This window comes from Amphiprion ocellaris, chromosome 17, assembly GCF_022539595.1.
Source record: "Amphiprion ocellaris isolate individual 3 ecotype Okinawa chromosome 17, ASM2253959v1, whole genome shotgun sequence".
NCBI classification, from domain to species: Eukaryota; Metazoa; Chordata; class Actinopteri; family Pomacentridae; genus Amphiprion; species Amphiprion ocellaris.
The window spans coordinates 27,719,673-27,735,399 of NC_072782.1; the positions used below are offsets into that span (position 1 = coordinate 27,719,673).

General features: G+C 35.9%; 2 protein-coding genes across 3 annotated transcripts in view; one reads left to right on the plus strand and one right to left on the minus strand.

Moving 5' to 3' along the window:
- niban2a (niban apoptosis regulator 2a) overlaps positions 1 to 748 on the minus strand; it is a 43,065-nt gene extending 42,317 nt beyond the window's left edge. Inside the window, exon 1 of the mRNA XM_023270701.3 lies at positions 489 to 748. Coding sequence (XP_023126469.1) covers positions 489 to 543 — 55 coding nt within the window. The 5' untranslated portion in view covers positions 544 to 748. The remainder of the gene's footprint in view (positions 1 to 488) is intronic.
- A 3,951-nt stretch (positions 749 to 4,699) lies between these two features.
- The window catches only part of stxbp1a (syntaxin binding protein 1a), a 50,063-nt gene continuing 39,035 nt past the window's right edge, over positions 4,700 to 15,727 (plus strand). For both annotated transcript variants that reach the window (XM_023270699.3, XM_023270700.3), the window contains exon 1: positions 4,700 to 4,807. In XM_023270699.3, the coding sequence (XP_023126467.2) occupies positions 4,771 to 4,807 (37 nt within the window). In that variant the 5' untranslated portion in view covers positions 4,700 to 4,770. The remainder of the gene's footprint in view (positions 4,808 to 15,727) is intronic.

Sequence of the window (15,727 nt, forward strand, 5' to 3'; positions counted from 1 at the left end):
AACACAATTACTATCCCGTGGAGGCCTAAATGCCTCTGAAACAGCGAGTTTCTGGAAAGCGTTAAGCCTGGAAGACCCAACCACAAACACAGAGGTTAAAAGAAAGCAAGTATTGCCCCATTTCCTGCTTTGTTTTGGTCCTTGAAAGCATCACGAAACTGCTTTGTGGAGGAGTTTCAGCCTCTGCACAGACCTGCACTGTTCACAGCAATCTGAGACTTAAATAGCAGCCTGTCCCGGACTTACGCAAACATGCTGCTCTGACTGGGGAAACCTACTTATTATCTCTGAGAAATAAGCCTGCAGGGAATCAGATGGACTCTTTTAGTGAAACACTGACATAAATGAAAATATTATTGCAATTTGGACAACATAGCTTCACAAATTGTATAAAAATATGGTTGTAAGAGGATATAAATGCTCAGTAAAGTTAAATATAAATTCCAGAGCTGGATAAACTAGTTTAGATGCACTTTCTGCCTCCTTACCTGTAATCATCTCCCGCCTGCCCTCATCCAGGTGAGAGGAAACCACGTCCCCCATGGTTACAGGAGATCCTGCAAATATCCTCAGCTGGTTAGTCCAACTTGAGTCTTTGGTGGTAGTTCCAGCAGTTTCCAGTTAAACCCGCTGGAAATTTGCTTCACTTTCACCCTCCTGAGAGGCGTTTTTTGGGCTCTGTGCTGCTGCTGAGTTTCTGTGAAGCCTGAAGGAGGTGAACTGAGGCAGGCTGGGAACAAATCTCCCAGCCGGTGAGGAGGAGGAGGAGGAGGTGAAGGCTGCTCTAGTTCACCCAGGCAGGACACACCCTCTGGGAGTCATCACTGGTCCAACGTGTTCAGTCAGCCCTGCCAAGGGTGTGGCCAGAACCAGGAGCTCAATACAGACCACTAACAAGTCCAATACTGACTGGAGTGTTGCGTTCGCTGCTTGTTTGATGTTAAATATGACATTTAAATCACGGTTTTCTATGATTATTTCATTAATTTTGATGCTATTCTCAAACTCCAAATGAGCTGAAGTTTTGCACAGTGAGTAAACTGTGCCCATTGTATCTGATGTTGGCATTTTCCTACACTAAGATAGATGCTGCCCCCTTGTGGAAAGTTTGCATATTGACTGCAGTATTCAATCTCAAATCATCCCATTTTGAATAGAAATGAATAGAAATACTTCATTAACCCTTCAAATTTACTAACGTCTTTTATCCTTGAGGTCAATTTGACGCCAGCAATTTAAACCTCTAGACAATTCTTATAATTAAAATTGTTCCCCAAGTTTATGTGTCAGGTACTTTGTCTTTTTGTTGACTACCTAAATAGCCCTTTCATTAAAACAGCCCCCCACCACTCCCCTCATACATTCAGAATACCTGGTACACGACTATGGAGACATTTGCAGATCACAATAACACTGGAAAAAGATCTCCTTTTGGTGTTTTAATGACTTTATATTATTTGAAAGTACATATTTTTGTTCTCTGTAACATTTGGAATGAAAAACTAATTCTGTTATCAAGAATAGTAACATGTATTATGTTCAGGGTCAATTCGACCCCAGGAACAAACAACCAGAATATCAAAAAGTTGAGGGCCTTCAAGTTTTTTGAAGATTATAAAATTGCTTGTCATAGTGACCTCAATATCATCCAAAACAACCAAAACAAAACTGTGTAAACTGTTGATATTTCTTCTATGTTGTATACAGCAGAAAGCCCCAAAGAACGCTGATCACAACATGTGTACAGGACACTGAAAACATATCATCATGTTCATTTTGTTTACTCAGTTGCGCCTATTAAATTAGGAAAAGCCATTAAATATGAAGCAAAAAAAGAAACCCTCAATCATTTATTTAGAGACATTAAACACTGAATGAGCCCAAAGATAATAGGAGGGTTAATCCCAGAGGGGAGCTTTGTTTGCTACAGCAGAAAGAGTACAGTTCCCACCACCATAAATACAGATAAGTAACTAAAAATGTGCAGTAAATAAGAAGAAACAAGAAGAATAACATAAAAAGCTAAATGTCCTAGGTAAAGGATGTACAAATGTTAAAGCCTTTTGTAGTGCAAATAGCGACCAAGAGTACAAAAAAGTGTGCAATTTCAAATTACAGAACTGGAAAAAGATGCTACAAGGCCGAGAGGACAGAGAGCTCTCTGACAGTTTCTGTTCAACCTTATCTGGTTTGCATGAAATCTTTATAGTATAAATATGGATATTTATAAAGATATTTGTTTTTTTTCTTGATATATGAAACACTTATTGAATTTCTTTTTTTCTCAAAACGGCCCGTCGACTCATTTTAAGCACATTTTTTTCACACATTAAATTATTTGAGATTATGTTTGAACAACATTTAAGACAAATTCCTGAGATTTTTTTTTACTGTTATTTTTCATCATGTTATTAATTTAGAATCTACAGTATTGAAAAAAGTAGATCAAATAATGTCTGATAACAGCTGAATTGATATATATATATGAGAAAAAAGATGAGAGCGTCATGAAAAGTGCCATTTTTGAGCACATAAAAACAGCAAAATGATAATACAGAAATCAACTAGTGATATTTCTGGACCATATGTTCAAAGATGGTATCGCTTCAACTTTTTTCCAGATTTCAATTGGATACCATTTGATCTATTGGTCTAAAATTGCAGATTTTAAATCAATGGCATGGTGAGAAATAGCTGAAAATTTCAGGCTTTTATCTTAAATACCTCCCAAGATATTGTCAAATTTCAGCGTACAAAAAAACTCCCAAAACCTGTATTTTAATTAAAATATGATCATTTTTTGATAATATTAAAATGAGCCTTTCCTATTGCAGTATTCTAATCCCGTTCAAAACTTAAAGCCACCTAAATATTCTTATTCACAGTACACTGTATATATCATAACAGCCTAGTTTACCCTTTTTAGATCCCATTTAACTGTTACCTTGACAACAGCTGCTGTTCTTGAAAATGTACACTAAAGAAATGTATTCTCCCCACTTATGAATGCATGGTTGCAAGATTTAAAAAAATAAAAATAAATCCAATGTACTGATTCAGTAGAATAACAATATAAACATGCAATAAATATACAACAAACATAATAAATTATTCAAACTAAGTCAAAAGTTGTGAAGATAATGACTAATATCTATAAAACAAACAAAAGTAACAGAACAAATTGTCTTTTTGTAAAAATCAAGTTTTGGTTGACTGTATTCATGCTATTTTTCTGTGATCGTACTAGATTTTATCTGTAATTTACCAATGTAACATACACCACAAGTATATAGCATTCATATTTAAAATTGCGTAAAATATTTATCCAGTAATGTTCTTTGTTTTTTACTTGCTAGTTCAAATATAATATAAATAGTGGAATTTTACAGCCAAATGTAAAAGAATGAATTTTAATTTGTAAAAAATGTTTTTCCTGTGATATTTGTAGATATTACTCGTTTTTCTTTTTTCTTGTACTTCTTTTTTTTTTTAAATGAATTTGTAAAATAAGAAATATATATTCACATTATATAAGTAAACAAAATGATATTTACCATTTTTCAAATATTGGTAAATATTTCTAAAATGATATTGGATTTGAAAACTTATTTATTTTGCAGATTTAAATTCAGTCAAAAGATATAGTAGAATTCTGTAAAAGGACAAATTAGAGAAATCCAAATATTTTTGTTAATTATTTACCATTTTGGGCCTTTATTTTGTTTACAGTTAACATGTAAATAAATACTTTTTTTAGCTGTTAAAAATGTTTCTAGATGTTTAATTCCTATTTTACATATTTTTATTTCAAATATTGACAAATATTTCTAAGGCAATATTTAATTTTAATATTTAGTAAATATTTTTACTGATTTAAGTTCAGTTTAAAAAAATAGTATAATTTTGTACAGGAAGAAATTTGTAGAATCCTGATATTTATAATTTTTTTTGTGATTTTCATAGATATTACCTTTGTATGTTTTACAAATCTGTGAAATAAGTTAAAATTATTCACCATTTTATAATCCATAATTCCCATAATTTTCTTTCAAATATTGGCAAAGATTTCTAAAATGATGTTTAATTTTAATATTTATTTCATTTTTTTTGCTTATTTATGTTCAGTTTTTAAAAATAGTGGGATTTTGTAAAAGAACAATTTTGTGAAATCCTATTTTTAAATCAATTATTTGCCATTTGGCCTAAAAACAGTTAACATGTTCCATGTCACTGTTCATTCATCATTTTTGAATGAATAATTTAGATATTTTTTCTTTCGAAAATAATATTCAATTTAAATGTTTTTTATATTTGTAGCTCATTTAAATTAAGTTAAAAAACGAGGAATTATGTAAAAGATATATTTTTAATTCATTATTTACTTTTTTTTCCAGTTAAAGTGCTAAATAAATGCATTTTTTAAAAACTAGATATTGTCTATAATTGAACAAAATTGGGAAAACAACAGTAAACTACAGTTAAAATCTATTTCTAAAAGATTCTATTTCACAGTGTGTACACATAATACAGCCTGCACACGGTACAGCCTCTTTCATAAGGCATATTTAAACAATAAATGGGTTATTTACAGACTTAACGTGTATCCAGAGGTAGATGCTAATTAGTACCTCAGCAGCCAAACAGCCGCCATCCGGATGATGCGGAAGGATACGCGGTGACGTTTCTCGGTGGAAGCTCCTCCGCAGCGCTGAGCCGATCAGAGGAGGGAGGCAGCAGAGGAGATCAGTCGGTCCAGAACCCAGCAGCATCATGGCTCCTATCGGATTAAAGGCGGTGGTCGGAGAAAGTAAGACTTTTCATTTATTAATTAGCTCCGGAGTCGCTGCGCTTTTGCGCGCAGAGATGCGGCTGTTTGTGCGCCCGAGGTAAAATCGGAGTGTTTTTTTTTTTAGTGCAGGATGCGGATGGCTGCTAGTGCATCTGGGTGATGATGATGATGAAGGTGGTGCTGTTACAGCTCCATTGTAAACCGTGCAGGGAAAAGGGAAATGTCCTGCAGAGGCTGTGTGTCTCTCCGGGGTGTTGCGGTGCGTTTGCACATTGCAAATCAGCGTTTTAACCGGAGATTATTTAGCGCACAGATGGAGAATTTTACGCATCATCTTCCTGGAGGCAAATGTGGCCCATCTCCGCCCTTTTAGGTCCCAAATCAGCGCTTTTATTCGAAGAGTAATCTGCGCTGCATCATGATCTACGCTCCAAGATGCTGGACTCTCACTCCAGCAGCCTATTGATTATAAAATGGAGATGAACAGCCTCTGTTTGGTGGGATTCCCTGGTTTCAGCAGAGCCTCACCCCTCTGATGGAGCACAAATCGGTTGCGTAAAGCACCCTTTCCCATCCGGAGCCGCCGTTTGTTCCGTTTTTTAATGGCGGATTTGTATCCAAGTCGTGAAAGTTGACTGGGAAAAAGGGCGCAAGAATTATCCGCATTATGTGTTTACGAGCTGCGGATGTCCTCTGAGCCTCTCGGTGCCCTTTTAGTGCGGTAGCGACCAGATGTGAGATCCCGCATCATTTGTCATTTAGGTTCGTTTATTTCCTCCTTGCTGATGCAGGCCTGGACGTGGAGGCGCAGCTCGATTCTCCTCAGCAGGGTCAACTGGGTGCAAGTGTTAGTGGTGGTGATGGTGTCAGACGGGCCTGAACGCCCACTGGGATGCGTCCATGTTTATTCCAGGTGTCCAATTCTGCAAAATCATCCCTTGAACTGTGCGTTTTTTAATAAGCTGCCCTGCCCCTGGTGCAGGATTTGCTTCATTTGGTGTCCAGCTCATTTATTCCACATTTGCACATGGTGCCCTGTAGTGGCTCTGTGGTCTGCATCTTTAAATATCTTTAAAATGCATCAGACTAGGTATCATATTTGGCATCAGTCCCCCACTATATTCCATTAAACTCACACATAGACCTCCTTATTTGTGCAGAATTACAGTACTTTTGCACTATTTGACAGGAAGGTGAAAAGATTTGTGCTTTTTTTTGGTGTCAAACCTCCCACATGGAGCAAATATTACAAATCCATTAGAATAGGAGTACAATATAATACTAATACAAGATACGTGAGGCAGTTTAACAAGGCTAGATGCTAATATAATCTATATTTTGTTCATTATTTTAGACAAATTGACATATGTAGCAGTCAAATACGGATTCCCTGCTGTGAACTGTGCTCCAGTGTGTTGGTTTTTGACTCCGTTTGCTTGGAGTAATTGACTTTAATGGTGTAGTTGTGTAAAATAATGACGTTATATAATCATGTTGTCATGATAAGATTCTCCTGATAGTGCGGAGTTATTTGCAGCCCTTCTGTAGTTTTAATATTTGGCCTAAGGGTGGTTCAGATAAGGTTTTTTTAGAGATTTTTTTCATGCACCATCAAGATTTTTTTTTTGATTCAAGGCCGCAAATTCTGCAAAAAATTTTTTGCCAGCGATGATATCATCTGCACACCTACTACATTACACAATGCAGCTCCACATGCCAATAACCCTCCTGTGTTGTGCATTCTTTAATTATTTAGTCCTGCCAATTATGTAACCCCGCTTTGTAAAGGCTAAAAGAGAAACAAGGCTCTCTGTGCAGCTTTTTTCCACATCAGTGTAAACACCGGTGAAGACGCAGCACCTGCATCCTGGAGGTGAAGCCGGGTTGGGATTGGTGGAGGGGGCAGGGAGGGAGGAAGGCCTCATCACCACCACCACCGTCATCATCATCATCATCATCGCTGGCTCTTTCTGCAGCAGTGGATGTAGCAGCCGGGATGACGGAGGGGGGATGGGCAGCGAGCCGAGCTTCACCCTCCCTCCTCCATCGGTGCCTGTTTGAGCATCAATCTGAGGGAAGGAAAATAAGGCAGAACCATGTTAGATGTTCGTTTACAACTGCTGAAATTAACGCCGGCGACTGAGCCCGAGCGGTGATTAAACAGGAGGAATATTCTGTGTTTGACTTTCAAGAGGTGAACACATTTCTGAGTGGTAGTCGTGCTGGAGATCATCGTGTTTTGGAGGTTTTCTTGTCATTCTTTGCTCTCCTTGTTGGCAAATTCATGTTGACCCTGACAAGAAATCATTTCATTCACTCATTTACTCATTTGGAGGTGGACTACGTGTTAACTATGTAATTATAATCATTAAATAGTGAAAAACTATTTGTCATGGTGCCTGTTTTTGGCTAATAAACTTATATAAATACCTTATAAATCAACATAAATCAAGGGTTAGAGTTTGGGTCAAAATTCTGCAAATCCAATAATTTCATAAAATATTACAGGATTTGCTTTGATTATAGACACATAAAAAGGATTTCCCAAATTTCCCAGCCTTAAATTTACTCCTGAATTCATTCATTTATTCATTTAGAGGTGGAGTTTACAAAGTGATACTGTCTGATATAAAATTGTGAAAAATTGTTTGTTGTAATGTCAGTTTTTGGCTAATATACTTAACTAAACACCTTTTATATTAAGATACTTTCAGATGCTATCAGATTTCTGCCCAAATTCAATAATTTCATAAAACATTACAGGGATGAGAAGAATAAACTGACACAGTTCCCAGGATTACATTTACTCATTCATTCATTCATTAATTCATTTAAAGATGGAGTATATACCAATTCATTGAATGATACTGTCTATTTTTGGATAATCAACCAAAATATATATCTTACAAATCAAGATATTAAATCAGATTTCTGTTTAATTTTAATAATTTTGTAAAGCATTGCACGATTTCTCTGATTATTGACACATGAAAAAGGTCTCACAGATTTCCCCACCTTAAATTTACTCATTAATTCATTCATTTATTCATTTAGAGGTGAGGCTTTTTTTTTAAGTGATACTGATTGATATCGTGATATTATGAAAAAGAGTTTGGTTTAACGTCAGTTTTTGGCTAATCTACCTAAAAACACTTAAATTAAGACATTTCATCAGATTTCTGCACAAATTACCAGATTTCCTTGATTATGGACACATGAATGAAGTCTCACACATTTGTCAACTGTACATTTACTCCTTCATTCTTTTATTTAGTGTCTTTTTACCTGCTCATTCCTGTGCAGGTTCATCAGGTTCATTCTGCACATTGAGCTCCGAAAAATCGATTCCCAGGTTTCAGCAAAGTTGAGATGTTTGCAGTTGTATATGGAAGCTTCTTGCTGACTAAATGAAGTTTTGCTAATTCAGCTGCTACACAGCGTCCGTTTTTTCGAGTATTGTTTTATTTAACATACACGAACAGCTTCACTTAACCCTTGATGCACAACATGGGTCAAAAGTGAGCCATATTCAATGGAAAATGGGCAACCAGAACCTTGGAATCAAAAGGTCACAGATCCACCCATCAGGATTGTGGATTGAACTTAGATTTCACTTTGAATACATGCATTCCTATTTTGCTCAAATGCTGCAGTGAGCTTGTCATAATGCAGCAACGCAAAAGATTTATCAAACCTGCAACACTGATAATGATTTGCATTACTGATGTACTCTTCGACTGCAGATGTAGGGCTGAACTAGAAAAAGCAAGAGGATGCTAATGCTAATTTTAGTTGTGGTGTATTTTTATAATTACAATACAAGACATTTGTATGATTAAATGCAATAGATACAGTATTTATTGGTGAAAGTGGCAGTTAATTGTAAATTGGACATTGTATTTTCATGTTTTGGCATTTAGGAGTGTTATTGTTTGGTTGCAAGATTTGAACAAGTAGAAAGTCTTGTTTGACTTGAACTTCAAAGTCTCGCAAGACTTTGATGCAAGACTTTCTACTTGTTCAAGTCTTGCAACAAAACAAGACTTTGTACTTGTCAAAGTTGTGTTTTTTCAAGACTTTAACAAGTAGTTAAGACGTTACCTCACTGTTCTTAGAGGAGGTACTACTTTGTGGGTCCTTACCCCAAAGTGATGTCTGCCAAATCATTTACTTGTGTCTATAAGCTTGATTTAGATTTCTGTATTGAATCTACAGATTCTTGTTGGATCTTGTTGGTAGGGTGTAGCCGCACGTCCCCAGAAATGTCACTACATGTTGCGGTAATGTAGACAGCAATAGTTATGACTGATATAAACAAATGTGGTGCGTCATATCTCTACTAATACATGGATGGATTCAGCTGGTTATTGGTAGTGACACTGGATTCAGTGGACTTCTGAAATGGGGGGTCGGACTTCTAATTTGCGTCAGTTTTGAACACAACTGGGGGAAAAAAAACATTGCTGTCTCCAGATTTGCTTTGTTTCCTCATCAACAGACATGTGGTTCACAGAAACAGAAGAATGAGAATTGAGTGAAAAGTCCACTTATCTAATGTTTTAGACGTGAAGACATTGAATTACTTTAAATTTTTCTTTGGTCGTTGATTTAACTCCTAAAAACTAATCTCTGCATATCAAAGTTACATAATTAGAAGTTTTTTTCTCCATGAAATTCATCCCTTCCTGCCTTAGAATGGCTCAGATATACAGGGTTAGGGTTAGCTAACTCTTTCTAAGTATTTTGCAGTTTTAGTAACTCTTTGAATAATTTTATGGTCGGTGTCAGATGTGAGTTCTTGACTGTGATTGTAGCTGCTGTAACAATCTATTCTGCTGCAAAGAATATTCATATATAATCGCTGGAATTTAATTCTGAAGAGAAATAACAATACAGAAGTCCAACCCTGCAAATTGACAGGATTGGTTCCTAGGATTTGTTATGTACAAAACCCCAACCGTCTGAATCTGCTGAAGCTTTGACCGTCATTGGTCAGTTTGAAGGTAAATTGCTCTTTTTGCTCATGAAATGTGTTATAGTAGATACCAAATACCAAACAGACATGTTGGCAAGATAAAAACATCTCCTTTAAAAGTGGGGAAGCTGTAATTACTTACCATTATGTGTGCTGACTGCTTGTTTCTCTCATGAAATGTCTTCTAGCAATTAAAAAATAGCATATGGACATGTTAACAAGGGGAAAAAATGTTCTTTAACAATGAAGAAGCTGTATTTACATACTATTACTTGTGTTAACAGGTATTTTTTGGAAATTATGTAAAATTACTCAAGATTGGGAAGCTTTACCCGAGTTATTGAGTAGGAAATTCGACTTTTGGTGGTGTTTTCCCAGTTGGAATCGAATACATCTTAGTATACTGTTTATCATCTCTTCTGACTTATTTGCGTCTCAGTAAGTTAATAACTTTCATTGGTGGGCAATTTGCTATAGTGTTTGTACGTGAAAATATGGTGTAATGTGTTATGAGCTGATATTGCTAATCTAGTCTAGTGGCTAACCTGTTTGCAAAGGTTTTCTTGGAGGTGTCCCTCTTGGTTTTCTGAGCTGTTGCAGTGAAATATAGTCAACTTGGGTGTGACGTCTTTAGAAAAGCAGCATAATTCCTCCAGTAATTCTCAAATTGTCAAAGTAATTAGATGCACCGTATTAAATAATGAGCTTTACAGGTGTTTTTGGGTGTTCGTTGGACGGAGCCTTTCTAGTTGATTCCCCTGCATGTAGTGTTTATGCTAAGCTAGGCTAACAGTGTTCTGACGCAGCTCTGTGCTGAAGGCCTTAGATGTAAGATCGGAATCATTTCAACCCAAAATGTTGATCTGAGTCGGCTGGAAGTTTCTGGAAGCACGTTGGTGTGCATTTCCACCTCTCTGCAGGGTTTTGTGAGGAGAACGAAGGAGGAAGGTGAACCGAGGAAGGACGTGCATCATGCAGTTAGATCCACACACTCGATCCGTCCGCTGACCTTGGAAGCATCACTGAACCGAAGCTCTGAACACTTGTCTGGGTTCAGAGTGTGACGCAGTGGCTGCAGCCGCCAGGCCTTCATGAAACACACAATCACACATACACACACATGCATGTAAACACACACGCATGTAAACACACACATGCATGTAAACACACTCTCCCTCCTAAACAAGTCCACGCTGAAATGTCACGTCTCAGCGGTTAGAGCTGGCTGAAACGGAGCCCGCTAATGCAGAGCTACATCGGCTCATAATCCTAATGAATTCCCCGACTCCTCCGCCGACGAAGAGTGCTGTGTCAGAGCTGGCAGACGTCCTCCTCTTCCTCCCACTCCTCCTCGCTCAGCGGCACGTGATCGCTTTGTCCTCATGCACATGTACAACGGAGACATATTTAACATGGGAAAATCTACTTATAGGAGATGGCTGCGGTGCCAAGGTGCTCTCATGCTGCAGCAACGTAAACAAAAAAGGGAATGTAGATGAAGCATGGGCATGATAGTGATGTGTCAGGAGGCGTAGAGCTGCAAAAACTGATGCTGAACATAATCCAGCTGGGAAAGACTGCAGACCTCATCACAGTGCATTACCTGCTTTCTCACACTCTGTTGTTCACTGTTTCCCATTTTTTTAATCCCTCTTTGGTCAGTTTCTGTTGAGTGCTGAAAGTGAGCTACCTGCACTGTTTTCTTAAAGCTGAAAACTATTTTTTATCTGCTGATTTAGATTAAAGAAAGTCAATAATTCACCCGTGTTTCAGACGCTCTGAGCCAATAGTCGGACTGGATTCATTATGTTTCAATGAAAGCAGTTAACTCGTTTTTCATCTTGTTAATACACAATAATCTGTAATAACACAATTTATGACACTGTCATTTAATTTTCTTGGAAAAATGCACATTTTATATTTAAGCTTAAACTTTTCTACTTAAATTTATATTTAATTTTTATGCTGTTTCTATTCAAAGTGTTAGAAATATAAACAGCACAATATATATACATAGATAAACATACATAGAAAAATATGTCCTAGAAATATATGTTTAAGCTTATACTTTTCTACTTATATTTATATTTTTAGGACACACTTTTCAACTTATGTTTGTATATACACTACCAATCAAATGTTCGGACACGCCTTCTCATTCAATGGTGTTTATTCAATTATGTTGTACATTGTAGAATAATACTGAAGACATCAAAACTACAAATGAATACATATGGAACACACATATGTGTGTGTATATATATATATATATATATATATATATATATATATAGATAGATAGATAGATAGATAGATATAGATAGATAAAAATAAGTAGAAAATGTGTCCTAAAAATCTAAATTTAAGCTTATATTTTTCTACTAATGTTTATATTTTAGGACATATTTTTATACTTACTTACATTTTTAGGACATATTTTCTTATATTTATACTGCTAGGACATATTTTACTACTTGTGTTTATGTATATATTTGTGCTGTTTCTTTTCAAAGTCTTAGAAATATAAACAGCACAAAATATATATAAACACAATTAGAAAAATATGTCCTAAAAGTATAAATTTCCGCTTATACTTTCCTACTTATATTTATATTTTTAGGACATAGTTCTCTACTTGCGTTTATCTTTATATAATTTATACTGTTTATATTTCTAAGACTTTCAATAGCAGCAACTGTAACAGAAGCAATTTCCCCCTCGGATCGATAATCTGTGTCAGATCCTCCTTATTTAGTCTAGTGGTCATTTTGATAAGTGTTTAAATCTGCAGTGAAACAGCAGCTGCAACATCTTCAGCCCCTGAATGTGAGCAATTTCAGATGTAAAACAGGATATTGGGGTTATAATAACGAGAGGGATTTGCTGGAGTCGTTGGGGGATTTTATTTGATCGCCTGTAACGGGTGTGACTCAGTCTCCGGAGAGTCGCTGCAATTTGGAGCTTTGGTGCAAAAGCTGCTGCTGTTCGCCACCCACATTGTGTTTTTAGATCAGCAGGAGGAAGGACAAAGGGAGGAAAGAATATATTTAAACCTCACTCTGCTGGGAATATGAACCGTTTTGGCCATATGTTTAAAAAAACACATTAAGGACGTTAAGGTGATTTGATAAGAGAGATTAGGTAGTTGGACCAAGTAGAGCTGCCATTAAACACACATTAATCGGATTTATCTATTGTAGTATATTAATGCTAATGATTAGTTTTTGAGTCTGAGAGTATTTAGTAGCTACAAGGACAATACATATCACTAATAAATGGACAATAATCACACTAGTTTTGACTTTTCTACCTATTTGTCTTTTCTATAGGTGCTTGTAGTCAGTGCTGCTGCAGTATGCCTTCGAAACTTTGCACTTTTTAAATTATCTGATAATTTATAGTTTACTTTGGAAGCCTTTGGAAAGTTAGACTGAACCGAGTCAGACTCTAACTTGAGCCAAAATCCACGTCATGACGCTGCAAACACTTAGTGAGACGGAAGGAAAACATTTGTTACAGTGAAATGAAGTATTTTTGGCAGTTAAGGTTGCATTCCAGTACCCACATTACCACACCTTAAAGTAAATACTGTAGTGTCTCACAGTGCAAAATGTGTTAAATGCAATATACCAAAAACATTACGATGGTTGCATGCAAGTATATTTTTCTGCCCATTTTGATTCACAATCCTCTGTGCAGGAAAATATGCATCAAATGTGTCACAAAGTCTTCGCTGAGTTTTAACAGGCTGGAGCTGCGTATAGAGATGACAGTGTGTTTTACACTCCAGACTACAATGATATATGAGCTAGACGGTCAAATATAAGGTGCATTGTTATGATCTAGCACTGTTTCCCAATTGAAAAGTCCATGCAGCAGTATATATATTGTCAAGGCTGTTACAGTTTGTACTGAAACTAGAAAATATGTGATTGCAGGGTTAAAAATAACATGCGCTGGTTTAAAGTATTGAAGCATTTTCAACATCAATGTCACTGATCTGAGTAATTTTGACAAGCATTGTATTATATCTGATGTAAGATTTAAGTGTTTATGTTGGTTACTCAGGAAAAATCTAATGGCTCCAAGAGGTTTTTCCACTTTATGTGAAAAGAAGTTTTAAATACTACATATTTATTTAGCAACACTATAAACACAAAATTTATTAGTTGTACAATTTTTTAAAAAATTATTGGTTCCAAATGGTTTTCCAACTTTATTTGAAATGCTACATATTTATTTAGCAGAATTCTAAGCAAAAATTTCATTTGTTGAAGGAAAAAAGTGGTTCCAAGTGTTTTTCCACTTTATTTGAAAGGAAATTTTAAGTGCTACATATTTATTTATCATAATTAAAAACAAAAATTTTTATTAGTTGGATGACTTTTTAAAAAAAAATAAATGGTTCCAATAATTTTTTCCACTTTATATGAAAGCAAATTTTAAGTGCTACACATTTATTTAGCATAATTCTAAACACAAAGTTTGTTATTTGGAAAATTAAAAGGAAATATTAAGTGGTTCCAAGTGTTTTTTTACACTTTATTTGAAGGGAAGTTTTAAGTACTACATATTTACTTAGCATAAATATAAACTCAATGTTTATTAGTTGGAAAAAAATGTTAAAAATTAGTAGCTCCAATTTCAGTTAGTTACCTCAATTTGAACTTTGTTTTAAATCAAATAACAGAATTTGACTTGCACAACATTTTTATGTCAACCCATCGCCTCAAAATACAGTTTAAAGGTTCAGCTAAATCAGTAGATTCGATTTTTTTTATCTTGAAATTATGCCCTTTTTTCTACTGCTACTCAGTGGCTATGTCTTTATTGAAACTTAATTTTCTTTGTAGCTAAACGAGGTTGGACTTTAACCATTAAAACAAACATTCACTTGTTTTGCTGCACTGAAAAAATGAGTGTTGTTCATTGAATAGTTTCGTAAAAAAATGCTCTAAATGGAGGAGTCGACCAAAGTTTTACAACATTAAGAGTTTCTACAATTCAATATCATTTAGCAGACACTTTTATCCAAAGTGTCGTACATCTGAGAGTAGATAAAACACTAGCAAGGATCTAGTCAGGAGAAAACAACCTGGATAAGAGCCATAAAACAAGATCAAATGTGAAAATAGGGCTGTCTCCTATGTTCTCGATCTCAGCTTCAGTCTCTCTTTAAAGGCTTTTAGATAAAATCCCACCACTTTCAGATTTTCAGCCAGGTTACAATAGAGGGAACAACCCACCTGTTGAAACTCAGAGAGTGAAACCAGGAAGTCTGACTACTACCAGACAGCAAAGTCCTAATCAAACTCAAAAAAACGTTCCAAAACCAACGACCTGCTATCTCCTGTGTTCTAGATCTCAGGTAGTCCACTGGAGTTATTTTGCACTGCATTTGAACAGATGATGAAATATTCAGTCTGTGTTGTTGCTGCTGTTTGTGACTGCTGTTGATATAAATATAATTTGATGGATTTTGTAAGTAAATGAAGGCTCATATTCAGCTGGGTTTTCCCTCAGAGAAGCTCCTGGCTGACAGGTGAACACAGGTGATCTCCATGAGGAACCCGAGTGTCACTCCTTGCATCAATGAATGAATCGGTATTTTTGAATTTCTCAGTGGTTTCTACTCTCAGGTCTCTCTGGTCTCATGACTCAGCTTTTTCTATCTGCTTTTTTTCCCCCATAATTCATCAGTGCAGGTCATGGTAAAGGCTCCTCATGAGTGTTTATTTTCTGTTTTGGCTCCTCATCCTTCTACACGACTTTTGATTTCTGACCTCTGACTGGATGTTTGTTGAAAGCTACAAACTCATGAACTCACTTTTCTGTTTATTTAGGAACCAGTTTGTGCCAGTTGGGACTAGTTTAGTTTGACTGACTGGATGTAGGATGATATTAAGATGTGTTTTCCTTGCTACAGGAAGTAATAACAACAACAACGTCCAACAACCTACAAC